The sequence below is a fragment of the Rhinolophus sinicus genome, linkage group LG05, assembly GCF_036562045.2.
Source record: "Rhinolophus sinicus isolate RSC01 linkage group LG05, ASM3656204v1, whole genome shotgun sequence".
Taxonomy (NCBI): domain Eukaryota; kingdom Metazoa; phylum Chordata; class Mammalia; order Chiroptera; family Rhinolophidae; genus Rhinolophus; species Rhinolophus sinicus.
The window spans coordinates 178,772,695-178,795,610 of record NC_133755.1 but is presented as its reverse complement, the minus strand read 5'-3'; the positions used below and the strand labels follow the sequence as shown (position 1 = coordinate 178,795,610).

General features: G+C 40.6%; 1 protein-coding gene across 4 annotated transcripts in view; it reads left to right on the top strand.

Moving 5' to 3' along the window:
- Positions 1-22,916, top strand: part of PRKN (parkin RBR E3 ubiquitin protein ligase) — a 1,115,215-nt gene that overhangs the window by 547,338 nt on the left and 544,961 nt on the right. For all 4 annotated transcript variants that reach the window (XM_074333793.1, XM_074333791.1, XM_074333790.1 and 1 more), the window contains one exon: positions 11,657-11,740. In XM_074333793.1, the coding sequence (XP_074189894.1) occupies positions 11,657-11,740 (84 nt within the window). The remainder of the gene's footprint in view (positions 1-11,656; positions 11,741-22,916) is intronic.

Sequence of the window (22,916 nt, the reverse complement as noted above, 5' to 3'; positions counted from 1 at the left end):
CAACAAATGTGTGGAGTACGTAAATCTGGTATCAGTGCTTACATTACACCTGGAGAAATCTGAGCATTGTAGAATTTAAACGGCTTGCCGAAGGGCACAACTTCGTATGTGAAGTGATGGGTCAGACTCCAGGACTGCTGTTCTGTGTTCTGGTTTTTTTCTAGTACATTCTCTCTTAGATTTCACTTCAATCACCAGACTCCAGTAAACATGGAGGATGGTGACCATTCCTCTGCATCTTCATTTGCTGCAGAGGAACTTTGGTTTCCATCAGCCGTGACAGCTGGGAAGAGTCCTAAGTGGATGCAGTGGCCAGAAATCCTCCAGCAGCAAAGCAAATATGATAACCGGACTTTAAGAGATATGTACTTGCAATAGGCAATGGCAGAGAGTGGGTGAGGCATATTCGATAAAGAAATACAAGAATCCGCTTTCCCATAGACAGAACTGAGATGCAACATTATCCTGGTTCTGTAAAAGCACTATGAGTATTCTCCAGCATAGCCTCAGACCTTCTTATTGGAAGACACTAGAGAATCAAAGAATTTTCTAAACAGAGAAAAGGTCCAAGAGATTGAAAAGAACATGTAACTACTGTGTTTCCCCGAAAATAAGACCTAGCCGGACATCAGCTCTAAAGCGTCTTTTGGAGCAAAAATTAATATAAGACCCGGTCTTATTTTGCTATAATATAAGCCCAGGTCATATAATATAATGTAATGTAATGTAATGTAATATAATATAATATAATATAATATAATATAATATAATATAGTAATAATATATAATATAATATAATATAATATAATATAATATAATATAATATAATATAATATAGTAATAATATATAATATAATATAATATAATATAATATAATATAATATAATACCAGGTCTTATATTAATTTTGCTCTAAAAGACGCATTAGAGCTGATTGCCTGGCTAGGTCTTATTTTTGGGGGGAAACACGGTATGTTTTCTTGTAAGCATTCCTGTGGATTTATATACAGGGATGGCTAGAAAATCAGTGGAGCAGTGTGGGGAGGAAGCAAGTGATGCGATCAGAAAGTGCTGCAGGAGCCACATTAGCAAACAGAGCAGAGAGTGTCCTGAGCCTGGGGTGGGGCCCCTGGGGGGTTTTGAGCAAGAGATGGTCAGGTGCTCATTTGTGTTTGGAGAGCCCCTGTGGCAGGTGTGTGAAGGAAACATTTAAAGAACTCACATAGATAACAGAACACTAGTTAACAAGTTATTGCAACCATCCAAAAGACAGTATAGGGTCTCAAAATAAGGTTGTGGCTTTGGTCCAGCAAAGAGGACACAACATCAACAAATATGGAAAGGACAAGACTGATGGAATAAGAATTCACTCTGAGCTGGAAAACCTTCCTGTTCTGTCTTGTGATGTCCCTAATTGCTCCTGAATGTTCTTCTCGCTTTTCCAATGGATTGCCATTTCCTGGAGATCTTAGACTACGCATTCACATTCCCTTGTACCTTGAACTTGACCTTGTTCTAATGGAACGATGCCGCCAGGGGTGACTGGGTCGTGAACAGCTCTTTCTGTCTTAGGAAAGAGCTGAGTGCTGAGCTTTGGGATTTTATTTTAACTTTTCTACCTCCTTCATGGTTGCCAGGCCTTCAGCTCACAGCTTGATTCCCAGTCTGCCAACCACTGATGATTTCACAAAAGAGGTTGAGTCACACCTGGCTTTGTGATTTTGTGTGAAGTGAGAGTATAGAAGAGGGTCTGATGGCGAGTCTATCTAAATCAGGTCTTGCCCTACTTTTTGTTTCAAGTATTAATCTGGAAACTTGCATAACAGCACTACCCCTTACACTTAATGTGTTTCCAGTTATAACTGTCTTATCTGATTCACACAAGCAAACAGAAGTCCTTTTATAAGTTTATGCATTTTTAGGAACATATATTTATTTCTAAAACATTATTTGTCATTACCAAGATGAATGCTCAAGATAGCACTCTATGCTTAGTCATTTTGAGGCAGAAAGCAGAGATCCTGCCAAGTTATCCAGAAAAGTGGCTTTATTATAAAGCTTGGAAAAGTTTGACTTTAAGTTTCCATTAAAATATTACTATTTTTCTTGGCCATGGGTACAGTGATGGCAGATGTGACCTAAATTAACTAAAATTAAGTAACATAGTTTTGAGGAACTATTTCCTTAAACCAGAGCATAATTTGGGGGAGAAGCATGCTGTTCGTTTCCCTGTGCCTTTTGATTCCTGAATAATGTCACAGTTACTTCTGTGAGCAATGTGCCATGTATCAAAATCAAGTACAGTCAAGTACGAGCATGCCCTAGCTGGCAGACTGGTTTCGAGACTCATAATCAGTAGTTGTAAGCTATGGAATACATTGAATACATTTGAACAGACTCTGTGCATGTACTGAAATCATGAGACTTAAAACTCCTAGAAGTGAGAGAACATTGAATTTCACAAGTCAACAACCCTTGATCTGTTGGCTTATACCATATATGTTTTAAAGGGAGCCAATTTGAAGTGTTAACATAAAAAACCAGCAAGTCTGAGGCAGATTTCAAATTATTATAGACAGATGTAGTCCTGTGAATAAAAAACGAATATTTTAAAGCAAGGTCTTATTTCATTGTTTATCATAAACTATCCTAGATCTTTCATCTTTGTTCACAGTTGTCCATTCATGGAGTAGTTCCTGGTAGAAAGGAAGGCGGGAGGGGCTCTTGTGAAGGAATGCAGAGCTAACAAGCACAAGTAATTGACAAGAGGCCCTGACCAGGTCCATGGATTTTACTTGCATTAATTTTGCTCCAATGGTAAAATGAGCCAAACTCCCAGGCAGCCGTGATATGGCCAGCCCACGTGGGGTAGTGGAAACCCAGTACGGCTGCTGGGAAGTGGAGCTTCGGTATCCTGGGAACGGAAACGGGCAGATCGGTGCTTTTGCAGCTAGTAGGACTGGGATTGCTTCCAAGCCAGTGGGAGAACTAAGCTATGATGGCGTGGCAGACGGAAGAACAGCCTATGTGTGGGTCTGACATACAATGGGCCATTGATGTTTCCAGTGCAGCTGTGCTCATAGGAAGCAGTTGCTGCTGTTGTCCTCACGGATCTAGTATGTAATTAACTGTATCCTCCCCGCCGTGCCTTGGAACCAGTAGGGCAGTGGATGTCAGGTCAACAGACAGCGGTGTGTTGGGGTCACCGAGGAAGCTAGCCTGCAGCGTGCAGTGTGTACACGCCCCCAGGTGGGCTGCCCGCTCTTGCCCACTGGATGGAGATACATCCCTGATCACAGAGAGGCATGTGGACAGGTGCACCGATGAGCGAGTGAGGGGGTTCAAGAAGATGGGAGGCCCAGTCCAAGCAAAGGCAGGAATGTAGGCAGATAAAAGCCCCCACTGAAAGTATTAATACCGTTTAAGGAAATTAAGAATTTGAATGATTTATAACCAAGATCTATCTACTTTGTTCTTTAACAACAGTCTTTCCCACTTCGTTTAATGAAAGAAATCTAAACAGAAAGTCGAGTCTTAGATAAGTTAGTTTTATTAAGTCAAAATATTGAACTGAAGGAGAGGAAAAATGATAAAATAATAATGGGGGAATTCTTACGGAAAGGTGTGGGGAAAAATATTTTTGGGTGAACTTCAGCCAGTTTGAATTTATCCTGAGGAAGGTCAGATAACCACAAATTTAGATGGATTTAATCTAGAAGGAAGACTGTTTCCCCCTTTCCTCCTTAGGCCAGAAGTGATAGGCTGGAGTGATTTTTTCTTTTGGAGGTGATTGGACCTTTTTTATACCAGTCAGGCAGAAGAAGGTAGAAGAAAAGGAGAGAGAAAGAAAGGAAATGGTAGAAGTACCTTGAAGTGAAAAGCCCAGAAGCACATTTATAAACTAGAACAGATGTTCAATGCACATTAAATTGGACCATGGTGGGGAAAAAAAAATAGTCTGCAAACCTACATGCCCAAGGACAAACTGACTTTTCCTTTGGCCAAGAATCATTTGTGGTTTTTTTGTTGTTGTTGTTGTTTTGGGGTGATGATGATGATGATTCAGAAGGCCTTGATCTTTTGTGCTCTGCAAAGCCCCAGAAGGCCTTGATCTTTTGTGCTCTGCAAAGCCCAGTAAGGGGCAAGAATCAGAACCCTGCTCAAGTGCCGGCACTCCAGTGGAAATACCTGCTCACGGGAATAGAAGGGCTGCTTAGATACATAACCGCGCCCTTGGGTTTTCGGCACCTGCTCATCACATACATGTTTAATGCCTGAGGGGGGCCCATCCTAGCTCATTGCCCTCATGGTCCCTGCCCAGTTCCTATCTGCCCCCTTAAGTCCTATAAGCCTGTGTCACGGACACCATTGCCCAATGTGGCGTTTTCGGGGACTGGCCGAGACAGTTACCCTCCTGACACATCTTCCCAGGCAATTAATTACATTGAAGCAACAGACAAATTCATGAAGTTAGGATCTCTTTATAGTTTTAACCATTATCCTACCGTGTTTCCAAAAAAATAAGACCTAGCCAGACCATCAGCTCTAATGCGTCTTTTGGAACAAAAATTAATATAAGGCCCAGTCTTATTTTACTATAATATAAGACCGGGTCTTATCTAACATAATGTAAGACCGGGTCTTATAGTAATTTTTGCTCCAAAAGACGCATTAGAGCTGATGGTCCAGCTAGGTCTTATTTTGCGGGAAACAAGGTATATTATTTCTTTCTTTCCCTTTCTTGACAAAAGAAGGCCAATTGAGTTCAGCGCCAGTTGGGGATTGAGACTAGTACAGTTCACACCCAAACGTGATGTGTTATCCATAGAGTTTTATTTTGAGAACTAAATAATGTTTATATGATGATGATATCTATGCATTCGCTAGAAATCTAATAAACCTCTTATCTCATTTAATAAGCATGGCCCAGTCCAATCATAATTATCAAGATATAAAGCCAGCTGAGATAACTAGGAAGCTTTACATGGTAATAAATGTTGTTATTCAAATAGATTTACATGCCTTGAATTGAAATGAGAGCTACCCTCTCAGCAGTTCGAAACATATTGTGCTGCCTGAAACTGCCTCTCATCGGAGCTGCGATCATTTCCCTCCGTGCAAGAGCAAGATTATTCTTAGCAAAGCGCTTGAACAGATGAAGATAATCACATGACTGTCCTAAATTAAATCAGTTAAGAGGGAATAGAAGCGAATCACTCTAAGTCTTTATTTGTCTCCATTGTTTCAATTCTATGAAATAGCACAAAAAATATCATTGCTGTTTCAATCTGCTATTACCGCCATGTGCCTGCAGGACAGCTGTTGACACTCAGTGACATAATGGACAGCAGCCTGTGGTTCTGAATAGTTTGGTAACTGGAGATCAGGAAGGACGAAGCACGTTGTTTGACATTTCACGCATTGAGCATGATGGCACCCTCCATGAAGAGACTCTCAATAAACAATGACGGTGATTGACTGTTAAAACTCCACAGAGCTGTAGTGCAGTAGACCAAGAGTTGGTTCATGTGCAGCAATGCAGATTTTTTAAAGAGCTGGGATGTTGCTTTCTTGTAATAATTTTCTTGGAAGGGAAAAGTATGTTATTGAGTATGAGGTTATGAAATACTTGCTTTTTGGGTAAAGGACACTATCATAGAGGAAGGAAACGTGTTTGATGCCAAACTGTGTTGTATACGCTACAGAAATAAGCCAGGATTTGGGGAAAATCTCCCAGGCCAGCTGCGATATTCTGTTGAAACAGCTGTTGAGTTAACCCGGCAGCCTCGTGCAATCAATACAGGCATCCACACTTGCTCTGGTTAATCGCTGATGCCAGTGGCAGCTACATCATTAGGGGTTAGGTATCTCTTTGTCTTGGAAGTGGCATTGTGTTTGGTGTATAAAGTGAGGCAAATGTATGAGTCCAGGAACACACACAGGTCCACTGTCCCTTCACTGACTGATCTGTACGGCCTGTTGGAGTTTATAATGGGTTTTCCCATCAGTTACCTCATTCTTCATCTTATTTGACCCTGAGCCCTTATTACCCACAATACAGAGCAGAAAGTGAGGCATAGAGCTGTTAGACTGATTAGCCTAAACTCTAGTGAAATTGTGTCTAGAACTTAGATCTTCTCTGTGCATTTGGGTGCTTTTTCCATGATCGTATTTTCCTTGTACTATGGTTATTCAACAGCACCCTCTACTATTTATTGAATATTAACCATAGCTGTGTGCATAGTGTAATGCTAAGTACTTTACCTCATTTAACCATCAATCCTGTAACGTAGGTGCAATTGATATTCCCATGTTACACAAAAGAAACGGATGTTCTGATTGAGTAACTTCATCGTTACATGGCTGCTAATGGCAATTCAATTTGAAATCCAGTCCATTGATTCAAAAGTATGAAAACATTGTTTATCATCTTGCATCCCCATTGTTTGAAATCAGTGCTTTGCATAATATTACATTTAATGGTAGATTTAATTGAAACATACTATTGTAGTATTATAGATTAGATGAGCATATTTAGAATGTACGGAATTAATGAAGTATTATGGATTAATTATCAATATCTTGTTGGGGAGCTATATCCTAGAAACCAACCTAGGGGTTGCCCCTAATCCTAGTTCTCTAGTGGAACTTTCCGCTTCCTGTCTGATTTCTACTCATTCCTCAAGTCTCAGCTTAAACACAGAGTCCTTCCAAAAGTCTAGGTCAGGGGTCCCTCCTATGTACCCTCCAATAATCTGTGTATCGATTGCTTGTTTAGTTCACTTTTATCCTCCTACCTGAAAAGGTCTCATTCAGTGTTTATCTGCAGTCTAGCAAAATACCTGTCTTTTATTGCGTACATAATGTGTTGAATGAGTTAATGACCTCAGTGACTTAAAATGAGCATCAGGTGAATGTGTCTTATGAAATAGATGGTTTCCCGTGGCAGAGGCTTCAAATTCTAGAAAAGCTGAAGAGAGCCGTTTAGCAGTCAGAAATTGTGTTAATAATCGGAAGCCATTGGTGAGTGTGCGCGTGGGTGCACATACTGTCTGCTCGCGCCTGTGCCCAGAGAAAAACAGTCAGGGACCCTAATGGGCTTCCAGAGAACACATGGAATTAGCGTCTCTGTGTTGGTTTTGTCTCTATAAACTATACCCAGAGCATCACAGTGTGTTTCCTAATATTTGAAATGTTTAAAGTCTTTTAGTAGAAAAATATATCAACAAGGTATTTTGAGTAGAAATGAAAGGAAATCTAAATGGGCCTGTATTGTCAGAAAGCAGGACAGAGCTGGGAGTGCAGTGAGAAACGCCCACGTCAGCACCAGACACGGGTAGAAACATGCGTGGCTGTACAGAGCTGCAGGTGTGAGGTGTCCAATCCGCTCTGGTGAAGCACCACACCTGCACTGGACAGAGTGTGCCATGACAGCTCTCGTCTTCAAACACCAACTCTTCCCACGAATCTGGGCCCTGGGACTGCTTGACCAAAAGAATATGGTGGAAATGACATCGGGCCCATTTCCAGGGTCAGGCTGTAGGCACCTGGGAGCTTGCATTTGCTCTCTCTTAGGATTGTCCCTCTTGTAAAGCACCTGCTCTGCTGGAGGAAAGTGCAGCGGCCCCGGGAAGGCCCTCGTTGAGAAGAACCGTGGATGTGGGTGCAGTGTGCTGGGCTGATGGCAGCGCCACCTCGTCAGCCATGCCGATGAGCCTTTTGACAGTGAACCCTTCAGGCCCTATTGAGCTGTTGTCGCTGACAACATATGGAGCAGAAAGGAGCCGACCCATCTAGCCCCACCCAGCCTTGGGACCAAGCTTTTATTCAAATGTAGCTATTTTTTCCAATAATGGCAAGGACTTCAGATACTCTATGTTACAAAATCAAGGAAGGCCCATGTTTTTATGCTTAACAAATCAGTGTAAGAAACAAATGGCTACCCTTCCATGAGAATACGTTGCTCTTAAGATACACCCCTGTACATGAACAGGAGAGCCAGTGAGTACTTGTGTGGGGGGTCAGGCTTTTCTTAGGAAGCAGTTGTGTGGGTACCCCAACACAGAAACAAATAGTCAGCCTGGGTCTCAGGGCTCCGTGGAGCAGAGCTCTAACTGGTTTTCATTGGGAATCAAGGTCTGTGCCCATGAAAATGCTTTGTAAATGACCCAGTTCTCCACGGATGCAGGAACGCAGTGTTGCCATTAATTGTATTGTGATTGTTACTCCCTGCCGAGTGTCTGGAATTCACCAAATCATGCTTTTCCTCTTCTGCTTCTCTGTGCCCCATATAAAATAGTTTCAAATGGAGGGTTAATATTAGTGCAGTGTCAAAATCAGGAATAAAAAATATTCACAGGGACTGGACTAGCAGAGGCTTCTTGAGGCATTTTCTGTTTTAAAACTTATAATTCACTTTCTAATAACTCTCTTTTTGTTTTAAGGAATCTGTAGAAACAATTGGGCTAAAGCGTGAGTAGTGAATTCCTTTAGGTAGTCTGTCATATTCTATTTTCCTACAGAATTAACTTGCAATTAGGACTTGCAGTCAGGTGTTCAGAGGTGAAAGTCTATAATCCACAGTTCCCTTTTGCTGCCATGTGACTTGCAGTGCTTTCTAATCTCGGAGTCTGGAGACTGTTCTTACTCCTATATAAAGACTCTTAATTATAAATTCCTTAACGATGCAAACATTGAAACACAACCAATGAACAGTTTATTATTTTCTAAAACTGGACAGGAGCAAAGTTAAACCTGCTTTGTAATGGCATAAACTCACTGGGGCATTGTTTCTGTTTTCAGGATCGTTGTAGCATTCAACAGGAATAAGGAGCACACACGTTTCATTGTTAAATTCCATAGCCAGTGGAATTCTATGAAGTTTTATTACTTATTATTTTGTTGTGATTTAAGATCAAGAAGAAAGTTGTGAATGACTTTTCTATAATTTCCACATACAACACGAGGATTTGTCAGATAAAGTCGTAACTTATGTGACAATTGATTATAGGAGTTGTTTACATAATTTTTTTTTGCAGTTTGGACTCTGAAAAACTAAGGCGTGAGAAAACAGATTTGTGACATGCAGAGGAAGTTGTCTTTCCATCCTTTGACACAGGAAATCTCGCTCTGAGCAGTGAAGTGCAAGCAGGCCCTACCTCTGCACCTGATGGTGGTGTTAGGTCATCTCTTAACCACCACAAGCCCTGTCAACAGGTCGGTGCTTCCCCAGCCAGCGTCAGGAGAAGCTGTTCCATGCTGATAGGGGTGGAAACAACGTGTCTCTGCTTAGTTCAGGGTTATTTATCCACAGGAGACAGGTTTCTCTTAAACTCAGAGACTTTTCAGGGCCTCAGCTGTCATCGTCAGCCCCCACCAGCCAGTGCTTATCAAAGCCGTCCTGCCCGCGACAACTGTGCTCGCTGAGGACAACCACTGCTCCCCCCGGCGGCGGGGGGAGGTATGACAAGCGGCTCTTGTAAGAGCTGTCGGTAATTTTGGAGAGTTAGAAATGTCAGGAGACCCTCACGGTGATTTCATTATACCCTGCCTCACTGCGAACGGATTTGACAAGCTTGCAAGGATACATTGAGACTAAAAACAAGAAAAATTAAATCAGATGAGTAAAGAGGTGAAAAGAAAGTAAGCCAAGGAAAACGATATGAGGCCAAGAGTCATATAGTAAAGCTAATATTTATAAGTTACAGAAAGTTGCTAGTGGTGGCCATAAGTTGGGCGCTGGGGTTTTTCCTGGTTGCCTGAAAGTCAGGGAGAGCTGGCTGACTGATGGTGTCCGTGAGGGAGGACAAACCACTGCCTACAGGAAGCAGATTAAACACCCACAGCCAAGAAATCCGAAGACCACTCTCTAGGTCCTCGTACGAGGACAGAGGGTCACGTGGGAGGCTGCATTCTGGCCACGCTGGACCCTCTGAACGTCCCACTGTCCGGAAAATGAGGCGAATGGATGTGAGGGCGGGTCTAATACCATTTCTTTTCCTCGCTTCAATTTCAGTACCTTTGTCATTTTTATCAAGTGAATATGAGCACGTGTTTAAAAATCACAGATGCAGAAGTTGTTGTCACAAAGAGCAACTGTTTGTCAGGTGAGAGTATTTATGCCCTTTCACCTTCTATCCCAGCTCCACCTCAGCCTTCCAATTGTAACATTTGTATCTTTACGTTTATATCGTCCAAGCTGCATGTCATATACCTGTGGTTACATGACCTCAAAGTCCTCCGGGAACTATTTATGTCATTCTGACTGCAGTAGATTATAATCGTATACCCCACACTTGGAGGTGCACAGAAAGTGAAATTCCTTCTTCCCCATAATGCTTCTTAATCCTGAACCCTGATTCTTCTGTGTAGCAAGGAGAACGTCTCTGATGATTAGTCACATATCACTGGGTGGTGGGTCCCGAGGGCTGTTTCGCATGGAGAATTACTGGAGGGACTTAGGACTCATTGTACAGTCAGACATGTGGGGGGGCTTCTTACAGCAAGAGGGTACAAGGCAGCCAAGGGAAAGGCCCGTGAAGTCTGGAGCAAACCACAGGCAAGTTTCCAGGAGTCCTCTCCCACCAGGGTCACACAGGACACACTTGTTCCTCCCGCCAGGAGTTGTGACTGCCCAGGACTTTGACTGGGGGCCGGTCATTGTGTACTTGACCTAGCGCTTACCACACTTCCGGGCATGGGGTAGGAAGCTGATCAGCACAAACCACGCTGTCTGCACAGACATTTTAGAGGCTGCAAACCCTGTGTAGCAGTAAGAGCATGTGGGGTGGGGGCTCCCCTAATCCAAATTCCCAGCCCCCAGCCAAGGGCCCACCTTGGAAGCAGCCTCTCTGAGGCCCACTGTCTCTGGCCGGCTCTGGGAACTCTTCTGCAGTCACTCCTTCCAGTTTCCGCAGCAGCTTTTGGTTTCGTGATCTGTGTGTTGAAAATGTAGCTCCTTTGGAGGCTTGGTTTCAATAGTCTCTGTACAAGTTCGGCTCCGTCTCTAAGGTAGGTGTTCAGCCTAGCAGATTCCCTCTGCTCCCCCGCTTTTCTCTCGCGTAGTATATGGTCTGCACATTGTGCTGATGTAGGGGGAAGAGGGCCGACCTCCTGTGGGCTGGCAGGAGCAGCTGGGACCCGTGTGTGCCGTCCAGGTTTTCACTGGTTTGGGTGGTCAGGGGCCTGGGCTGGACCCTGGAGTGGGTGGTCCTGGTGCTGATGGGGGAGACCGATTTCACGCCTAGCTTAGACCTCAGGTGTGGTCTGGGTGTCCTGGGGAGTAAAATCACCATGACCACATCCCTGGTCCTCAGCTTCCTCCTGACACTGCCCTTCTCTCCTCCTTCCTCTCCTCCAAGCTACGGGAGTGCACCCCGCCCACCTCCCATGGTGGGCAGACTACTACATGTAAGTGACCTATGTGTTTGGAGTGATACCCAAATATCCTCTTAGTATCTTTATGAAAATAGTCCTGGCTAACAGATCCCCCAAAAGGGTCTTGAGGACTCCCAGGGTCAATGGGCCATACTTTGATAATCTCTGGTGTACACATTAATGGCATTAGCATTGTATAATGTCAGTAGACAGATTTGAGAGACTGTGTTAGGGAGAATTTTCTATTAAAGGATATGTTGTTGTTGTTGTTTTTCTCAAAGGGTCCGTCTTGCTGGGAAGATGTCTTAATCCCAAACCGGATGAGCGGTAAATGCCAGTTCCCAAACTGCCCTGGAACCACAGCAGTAAGTACTTGGTGAAACCCATTCTCTTAATTACGGCTTTTTCACTGTTTACTAGGACATTCCAATAGAGACAAAATTGCTGACTTTTTATCCATTTGATAATACTCACCAAAAGTGTTGCAAGATTCAAAAGTGTTTATAATATTCACCAAAGCTTCTACCTGTGTCATTGCTTTCCAGCGTCACTTTCCTAGAGACTTACACACCTGGGGTGACTGTGTTAAAATATGACAATTTAAACTCGTCACAAAGTAATATTCATGAAATAGAAAGATGAACCAGTTCAGAGCTTGGCCAAAGAAAATAACAAAAATATAGTGTTGATCTTTTTTCCTGATGCTATGATATTTGGTATTTGTATTCCATATCATTCAACATTGCTTTCTTGCGTTATCGCTTTCTGCCATTCTTGAGCAGTTTTCTGCCATAGTTGACGCTTAGAAATTCTAGTATCAGTGACCAGCTCTTTAGTTGAATTACCATCCTCTGACCTCTACAATCTCTTCTATCTTTGCAAACATATGCCATATATTTTTAGAAAGAGACCGAGTACTGAAGTTATTTTAAAAATATTTTTTGTTATTATGATCATGTTTGTAATTTGTATATTGTTATACTTTTTACCTCGAAAATCCCTGGGTCCATCATAATCTGATGGTATATATTTCCTGAGCTGTAATACTCTTACGGCGCTGGCACAAATGTCCACTTTAGTTCACAAACTGTTACAGCCAGCTGGCAGTTAATAGCTTCTCTGTGGAACAAAGTCTGTCAACAGCAACAGGTACCGTGTTTGAACTAGATCGTTGGGTGTGTCTCTTCTCTCCAATGTGCTGGGTGACAGCAAGGACACCGAGATAGCAGTGAGTGGCAGTAACAGTCATTCTGGTAAGGGCAGGGACCACGAGCCGATTTCTGTTAATGCAAATCCTAAGGAAAAATAATGGCTCGTATGTCACTCACAGATAGCGAGCATAATACAATCTTCTAAGTTTGTGAAGGAATGAAATTAAAGTGCATGTATTTTATAGGGGGGAATTCTTAAGTATAATTATATATGTATGTGTGTGTGTGTGTATATATACACACACACACAAATGTAATGTATATATTGCGGTATACGTATTATGTGGATGTACTTACATTTAATAATAATGATGATGATGATGGATCCATGTCCTTTGGTGTGTATAATGTTGTGGTCACCAGCGCATCTTTACAGTAATGTGAGGTACTTTGAAAATCTCCCCCAATCACTGACAGTCTGACTGCCTCTCATGTACCTTGCTATTAATCAGCAGAATTCAGTCACAGCAGAATAGCAAATTTTGCACCTTTAAAATCTAGCTTCAAATTGGCCAAAGAGGGAAACTGTTGTGTGCAGTTGAAAATCACAGCTGCTGCTTGATGAATATCCAACTTACTTTGGATATAAATACATAGACTCCAGTATACACTACGTTATAGTATAGCTCTATTTCTGGCAGCACATTGAACTGATACCCTGAAAAATCCTTGCAGTACACATCATATAAAAATCTCGATTAAATTACAAACGCATATTTTTTAAAGAAATGGCTGTACTGACAACATAGTAAGAAAAAAGATGATATGCTAAAAATTAAGAGAAGGCTGGACTTCAGTGAGGAAACTGTAGGCTGTAGGCACAATGAAATGAAAGGGGATATAGCCTCAGACTGGGCAGACGTACACTGGGGAGCACAGCGGACTTTAAGCCTCATCAAGGTGTAAAATGAAACCACAGAACGTACGTGAAGTTAGCACCCTTGTTAGATTAACTGGAGAGGAAGGTGCTAGGAATCATTGCCTATTTTGTTTCCACTCTAGATAGAGGTGAAAATGTTACTCCTTAGAATTTACAAGCACGAACCCATCTTTACCTGACTTTGGGACCAATCAGTATTTATTCTTTCTGTGCAGCACATGAAGTCCAGAGCCTAGAATGTTGTTTAAAGTGGTAGTGCTAGGATCTGGGCTGAAACATACCCCAAATCTCCCAGGAAGCCATGCTCTCAAATGGGTCTTCAGATATTTCCTTCAGGCAATGTTTCAAGGAGCATGAACAATCAGAAAAAATCACATGTGGAAACAATCCATCATGATTGAGAGTGAGCAGAGTTCAAACCTGGAAAGAATACAGAAATGGAAGTAGTCAGGGACAGAATACAAGGATGCTTAATGTGTTTTTAAAAAATGGAAGTTCATATAACAAATGATTAAATAAACAAAAGACTATCAAAAATACTCAGTTATATTACAAGATTAAGCATAATAAGCCTGCATGCACAGAGTCACACAAGAAATTCTACAATTAAAATTTATAATAAGTGACACAAAACTTACTAAATGAGTTAAATAGCAAGTAAGAAAGGTAAAAGAGAAATTATAACTTAGATTTTAAATTTGACCTGGTAAAATTATTCAAAATGCAGCCAGGAAATATAATAGATTTAAAATATAACAGAGAAGCTAAACAACATGGAGGACAGAATAAGAAATTTCCAATATTGGGTTACCAGAAGAAAGTACGTAATAGAGAAAAATGACAGAAAGATAATCTTGAAGGAGATAATGAAGCAGATCCTTACACAAATTTTAAGACTTAAGAATCCAAATGAATCCCAAGGAATGAAATGAAAGACCACGCCAACTCAATCATACTGAAACTGCCCAATATGGAAGTCAGAGAAGTTCTAGAAATGACTGGAATGAAGAAGTCTGATTAAGTACCTAGGAGTGATGATTGATTGTTACTTAATCAATATTAATGTTGGAAGACACATGACGGGATCAATGTCTTCAAAATGTCGAAATAAAATAAATGTCAAGCTAAAATGTATTGAAGATAAATCTTTTAAAAACAAAGGACAAGAACAGGCAACAAGATATTTCCAGGCAAACAAACTCCTTAGCGCTGCACCCAGCTACTGCAGGACGCTCCCCTTTTCTTCAAGCACATGTGCAACATTTCAGTAGTTGATAATATTTTAGAACATTAAAGCATTAATATATTGCTAACAAAAACGTAACAATTACAAAAATCTCTTAACCTGGAAATTCAATGAACTTAAAATACTAAAAATCCAAATGGAAATATGGGATCAGACAACAATGAAGACACACCACATATCAAATTTTTGGTGGGATGTGCCTGAATTAGCATTTAAAGAGAGAATTTAGGATCACAAATTCTTATTTTTATTTTTTTTAAAAAGGATAAAATTTTTAAACAGATTGTTTAAGAAGGTAGAAAAAGAAATTGTCATATCCAACAAATTTTTTTCTCCCATATCTAATGAACACTAAATACATGTTGATTAAATAAAGGAACTGAGAGTAGGCACTCTCCAGATAACAATACTAGTGGCTGGCAGAAGTGCTCAACGTGAGAACTTGCATTTCTTTATCGTTTCTCTTAAAACCATTTTTCTGGATTGCATTTTTACAACGCAGCTAAATGTAAACCACGACTCCTGCATCTTCTAACATATGATGTGCGCTCTTTGTTTCTTAAGGCAGTGAGAAGATAGGCATTTTTAAGTAGTTTATCATACTTAAGTTTTCAGGGCATTTAATGTTTTTGACAGTGTTTTGTACACTATATATTCTCTAAAGTTTCATTTCTATCACTTGTATAACATACCCATATACATAAAATTCAAAATAGCAGTGTTTCTAATATAGTCTTATTCAGTATTTTGGACTTAAAGATAACCTTGGTTTTTAAGATTACAAATATGAACTTGGCCTTTTGACAGATCTGGACCTATTTCCGTTTTGCACTAATCACTGTGGTTTTAGGAACAAGCATAGCATTAGTTCTGAAAGGCATCCTACTTTTTCATGGAAATGATTTTCTAGTCAACTCAAAGGGTATATACTTGCAATTAAAGAGGAGAAAATCAATTAGGATTTACTCCATTAGTGAAGTTAATTCAACTTTGGCTATCACATAAGACTTTACATTTTCTGCGTAAATTTTGATTTTATATTTTACCTATGATACCTTAAACATAAAGGTCTTGGTGTGTGTACGTGTGTTGGGGGGAGTGTTTTGCTTGTTTGCATCCACCGGGACTCAGTCATACTCCGCATTTGTACGCTCTAGGCCTTCTCCCTGAGTTCCAAATTATAACTTTTAAAGGTGAGCATCCCCTGGCGATCAGCACTCCTGGTGAAGACATCTCGTCACGAAGAGTGTCTTAGCCACGTGGAAACGTTGCCTTTTCCCTCACCCCTGCCAACTGGGCAGCGGGCGTTAGGATAAGGAGATAGTTAGTCCCTTGTATGAAAAAGAAAAAAAAAATGAATCATGACTGTCTTAGTCTGCTAGCACTTGCTGTAACAAAATACCACAGACTGGGAGGCTTATAAACAATCAACATTTATGTCTGGAGGCTGAAAGTTCAACATTAAGGTACCAGCAGAGTCAGTGTCTGGTGAGAACCCACTTCCTGGTTCACAGACAGCCATCATACAGCCGAGGGGTGAGGGAGCCTTCTGGGGTCTCTTTTATAGGGACACTACATGTAATTCCATTCCTGAGGGCTGGTAGACTCTCATGATCTAATCACCTTCTGAAGGCCCCACCTTCAAACACCATCACAATGGGGATTAGATTTCAACACAGGAATTGTGGGATAGACACAGATATTCATACCACAGCAATCCTCCAAGGAATAAATGACCAAGGTCATTATTTTATACTTGTGGAGGGGTGTCAGTTTTACTACTTGACAGCCTATAACATACATTACATTTTATATTTTTGAGAAGTAATATTTACCTGACATGCCATATAAAATAAAATTTTGTTTTTTAGATTATTTGATTTTGATAGGAGTTCAAGTCTTTTACATAGAACTTGTTGTCTTCTCAGAAACACTTGAGAAGGACCTCTTAAAATAGCTCAAAGATTTATTTCAAATGAAATTGCATACTAAAAACTATCCCCTGAACTATAAAAAATAACATAATTATTAAACTCAATGTTAATAAATGGAGAGTTTCCATCTTATTCAACATGCAATTTATTTCTTGCATTTTCCCCCAATTGGGCTCAGTGTATGTTAACTGGAACATTAGTTTGAATAAAAAGTTAATATTTATAGTCTCTCAGATTTCATCTTTTTGGGAGATGTTGACTAAAATAAAATGAATAGTAAATAACAGGCACCCGATAAGAACAATTTTTATTTATAGGGAATTTGCATATTTTTTTTTTGCCTGAAAGTTTTCTTATTAATGTTGTAGTTTAAAGAAATTACTCTTCTCAAAGGGATCTGTGTTTCTTTTGGTTGTTTTTACTGTTGATTTAAACTCGATTAGCATCTCACGAAAAGAGACTTGGGGCTTCTCAGGATGGTTTTGTGGTAGAGACAATGCATTCTTATGTTTTTCCAGTATTTCATAATAATGAACGGTTGGCTTTGATTTGCTTTTCAGAAAAGATCTCAGGTTGACCAAATATCTCGGAGATAGTCACAAACGACAACTTTTATTTACAAGGTGATAAGGAGCTGTGAGCTTCGTGTCCTTGTGCCACTAATCTCACGTGCACAATACAATGACCAGCGTGAGCACAGATATCTCCAAGTGGGCATTTAATTAAGCCCAGCCCTGGTGGCTTCCAGGGGCCACATGGATCTCAGAGTGTAGCCGGGTGCGTCCACGTGGAGGGTGGAGAACGAGAACCAAAGGAAAGAGGAAAGGATGCGCCCACTGCCCTCTTGTTCTGCCCTGATGTTTGGCCGAAGAAAAACGGCCTCCCCGTCCATGCGCCGTTCCCTACAGTCATATTTTCTTAATTCTAAATAAAATTGAATTGTGAAAGCCTTTGAAGTCAAACTCAGATTATGATTGAATGGTATCTAAGCGTGACAAAACGTTCTCTGTTGTCTGACATGCAATTTGGGTGACAAACTAGAAACTTCTTAGAGCATTTTTCAAAAACCAATCAAGTATTCAGGCTCAAGGACAGTTCATTTCTAAACCAAGTCTTGAGTACTTGATAACAAAAAGGGTCATTTTTTTTTTTTTTTTTTTTGAAGTAAGGCACAATTTAGAAGATAGATTTTTTTGATTATAGAATCAGATAAAATTTTACAAATTTAAACAAAAAAATTGAAAATGCTGTTTACATATAAAAATAAATTAGTCTAATATGAAAAAAAAAGTGTCAATTTTCAAGAGTACTGGGGTATTCATGAGGTTCTGAAACCTAAACTCAAATCAAGTGAATTTTCTTTTTCACTTAGAGGAGAATTAAATCATCAGTCATCTTCTCCACCTATTGTTAAAGACTCTTTTGCACTATTATATGAAGAAAGTTAATCTGCAAGGAAAGGAAACCAGGTTCCAGAAATCAGAACACCTACATACACAGGATAACCAGTATACATACTGTAGCCCCATAAACATAACCTTGGTTTACTTTATGATGCCATTTTTCAAGCAAATGTGCAGTTTCCATGATATATTTTTTAAATATTGAAATTAATTCTTGCATCCTCAATTCCGGGAACCGCCTAGTCTATGGAACTGTAAGTTGTTTTTTTCATTTGCTGATCTGTGATTCTCTGTGCTGTAATTCATTTTGTATACAGCAGAAGAAAATCATGCATATTACCACAACACTGCTTTGCTGTGAGCTGTTTTCAACCTGTTTATTATTCCCACAGGCTTTGAAAGTCATGTCTTATTTTATTTTATTTTTATTTTTTGTCTTTCTATAGGATTATTCCAAAGCCAGAAATTTGAGTGAGAGGCCGTATGGAAGGTAGTGTTATGGCGTTAGACAAGGGCCTCAGACAACAAAGACGTAACAAAGGAATTTGTCATGATTAATCACAAAGAGATGTGCTTTTAGACCCCTAGGTGTTAGATTAGGGGAGAAGGTATATCAATCTACCAGAAAGATAGCAATAGGTGTAAAAAGATAATTTCAAATAGATTTATAAATGAAATTCTGAGAACTGAAGCAAAGAAAGATTAAATACGGCTGCAGACATCACCAAATGTCTCACTGGGGACGGTAGATTAGACCTAAATGGAAATATGGGGGCATAGGGGCTGGAGGTTACTCCGTGATGGCCTCCGCGCCCGTACACAGGAGGCTAATGGAGTGAGAAGAATGGAAGGAAGACGTGCGAGTAATGGGGCAGGAGAAGGAGGCCTGCCTCTGGGCTGGGAAACAGCCCTCTTGATCCTTAGAGCAGGTGATTGATGCTCTGGGAAGTCCACACTCCATCATGCCTTGATGGCAGTCATTAAGAAACCATCATCTCTTTCCAGGTCAGGCTAACTCTCCGAAAGTTATCAAGGGCCATGATAGGATTTCGTTTGTAAGACATATGCTGCCAAAAATACTTAAAGCCAGTTTACCAAACTTGAGATTTAGAATGGAAAATATAAACATATGGAGAGTAAAATCAAAGCTGAGAAGAATTTCATATGCCATCGACCCTCATGTGGATGTTTCTTGGACAACAAACATAGTTTGGGAGACTCACATCTGAATTTCCTAAAGTGGGTGATTCTCATCCCCCTGAATACTCAGTTCTGGGAAATGAGCTCCGAGCTGATCATCGTAAAGGAAACTTCAATATTTAAAGGCTGGAGAGCAACATCTAATTTTAAAAATCGGTGTCTTTCCATTAAAAGAATATAGTTATTTTCATAGCAGGTATTTGTTGGGTTGTTCATGGGGCAGAAAACAAAGAGTGATATTCAAGAACTGAGCATCTAGATGGGGAAATACCATGTTTCCCCGAAAATAAGGCCTAGCTGGACCATCAGCTCTAATGCGTCTTTTGGAGCAAAAATTAATATAACATCCAGTCTTATATATGTTATATTATAAGACCGGGTATTATATTATATTATATAAGACCTGGTCTTATGTTATAGTAAAATAAGACCGGGTCTTATATTAATTTTTCCTCCAAAAGATGCCTTAGAGCTGATTGTCCAGCTAGGTCTTATTTTCAGGGAAACACAGTAGAACTTTGCAGAAATGACTGTAATTCAGATTCAAAAGAGCGAGCAAACTACTGACTGAGCGTTTCTTCTGTGCCGAGCACCAGAGTAGAGAAGTGAATATTTCTTTGGGGGCCCTCACAGTTTGGGAACTATTTCAGGGGTCTGACGTGTAGACAAATGGTGATTTTTTACCATGAACTGAATGCTAATAAAGGTGAATCTGAATGACTACAAGAGGACTTTGCTTTGTAAGTAAGTCAGGGGCAATAAGACAAATGGGCATATTATGAACGCCGTGAGACAAGCACGAAAAGCGCTTGTGGGAGTTCAGAGAAGGGAAATTCCTTCAACAGAGATGATCAAAGAAGTCTTCCTGGAGGAGGCGGTGCCTGAAGGATGGGTGGTGGGATTTCCACTGGCGGTGATACAGGCAAGGTTGGGAGTGTTTTCTGAGGTAGAGGAAATGACGAGAATAAAGGGATAGAAAGAATTAAGAGTCATTTAGCCCATGAATTACTATTCCCTGCCTGCTCTCTGCCAGACAGTATGCTGGGCTCTGTTGTGTGTGCAAAGTCAACATTCCCTGTTTTCATGGAGCTCCTCCCAGCTCTGATGACCTTGGACTTGACGCAAGGGACAATGAAAAGTGCAGGATATTACCGTGTTTCCCAAAAATAAGACCTACCCTGAAAATAATCCCCAGTTAAGATCATCAGCCAGACGGACGCATTTCGTACTTCATGACGATGTTCTGGAAGAAGATGACATGACTGTATTTGAATAAATGTAGATTGTTGTACATGAAAAAATAAGAACATACACCCTAATGCGTCTTTTGGAGCAAAAACTAATATAAGACCCAGTCTTATTTTCAGGGAAATACGGTATAAGACCCCATCTTAGTTTGGGGGAAACACAGTACGAGGACGTGAAACAGTGGCCACCTGGAATCAGAAAGTTGGGGCACCCTTGACTGGGGAAAGAGGCTGAGCTGAGATCTGCAGGCTGAGCCAGAGCTCCTGGTCGGGGTGTGTGTGGTAAGTCCCACTAACTAGTACCCTCTTGCAAAGAGACTGCTGTGGGCGGGGTTCCCTGAGAAAAGCGTCTGGGATAGAGTGGTAACTGACGGACAAGAGGCAGCTTCCTTCTCTGTGTTTGTTATCGCTTTGTTTGTGGGTTTTGATTTAGAGGATTATCAATATCAAGAGACAGAGAATCTCACCAAGTTGAAGTTTAGATATGTTGAAGGCTGAGACAGCTTTTGAACTGATTAGCCTGAGGGGTGGGGTAAGGAACAAAGAAAGCAAAAGAAAATCTTGAGGGGAACAGAAACAAAAGGTTGTTCTTTATACAATTTTGTTTACTGTCCCTGAGTCCCCAGCGATGTGTGGATAAAGGTAAGTGAGCATTGGCATTTTGCCGTCCTCAACACCAGAAACACACGTACAAATGAGATTTTAGTTTCCAACCGAGTAGGAGCACCACACGTTTCTTGCATTTATTGGATTGTTAAGAGCAGCCATATGGCCATCTTCTGTCTTATCTGTTCACTTTTCTCCAGTATGTTCCTCAGTGGGAGTCTCTTTAGCTGGTTGATTGAAATTCTGTTTTTATCGGCATCTCTCTGTTATCTGTAATTGCCAGAAGTGGATAACCCATCAGGAAGGGTTTTCCTTCCCTTCTAATCCTGCCACTCCGTGTTCCTGGAAAACTGGGGACTTTTCTCTCCTGCCATTAGCTTTTGAAAATATTAGAGGAAAGAAAAAGGGTTACTACATGAAGTAAATGTTGAGGCTTTCTGAGAATCCAGCCCTTCCTAAGGATAATTGAAATGACTGTAACTACGCTGAATGGCTTGAGGAGTGCTGTGTGGCACTTAGGAAGTCTCTCTGTACCGCCTTTTGTGTCTGTAGCATGTCAGTCGACTTCGGTTCCTTTCCAGTTCTCCATCTGTGAAGCAAACATTGTGCATCACTCTTGAAATTTCACTGAGCCTGTGTGAGGATTCAGGACTCAGTAAAGCTTCCTGGGTTTCAAAAATGATGTTGTGTTGGGATCACAGAACTGTCAATATCTGTAGATTTTCATACCTGATTCAGGAATGCCTGTACAGTGGTCCCCCCTTATCCACAAAGGACACGTTCCAGGATCCCCAGTGGATGCCTGAAACCTTGGATAGTGCCAAACCCTATATATACTATGTTTTGTCCTATACATACATACCTGTGATGAAGTTTAATTTATAAATTATGCACAGTTAAAGATTAACAACAATAACCCATAAATAAAATAGAATAATTATAATGATGTACTGTATTCAAGGTTATGTGAATGTGGTCTCTCTCTCTCTCACAATAACTTATTGTATAGTACTCACCCTTAATTGTTTACCTGTCGTAATTGTGTGGATAAAAGATTCATTCTTACTGGACATCTTAGCAACCTCAGCATACACTTTTTTTTATCTTTCCTTATTAAGTCAAGAACTTTCACCTCTCACTTAAAGGAAGTACATTATGGCTTCTCTTTGGCATATCCAAATTGCCGGCATCACTATTCTTGTGCTTTGGAGCACATATAAACTAAGGCTGAAACTTAGTAAGTAAACTAAGGGTGACCTGGACACAAGCACTGTGGTACCATGACAGATGACCTCATCTGATAACCAGTCTGCTACTAAGTGACTAATGGCGGGTGGCCCATACAGGGTGGAGATGCTGGACAAAGAGACCATCGTGTCCCGGACAGCGCAGTACTAAGAATGGCATAAAACGTATGAATTGTTTATTTCTGGAAATTTCCATGTAATATTTTTGGACCAGGGTTTACCATGGGTAGCTGAACCGGCCAAATAAAACCACAGATAAAGAGGACCACACATTTCCTGGATCCCAGAATTGTCATCTTTTCCTTAGAGTTCTCTAATGTATTAACTTTTTAAATTAACAATAGTCCTGTATTATCATCAAATATTTAGGCAGTATTCAAATTCCCCAATAGTCTGTCTTCCCCTGCCCCCCTTCCTCTCTCTTTTCCTTTACAAATTATTTGAATCAGAATCCAAGTAAAGTCCATGCTTGCAAGTGGTTGATACAGTTCTCATCTTTTTTTTTCTATTTCTTTTGTTGTTGTTGTTATTATTAGTTTCAGGTGTACAAAACAATGTAATAGTTAG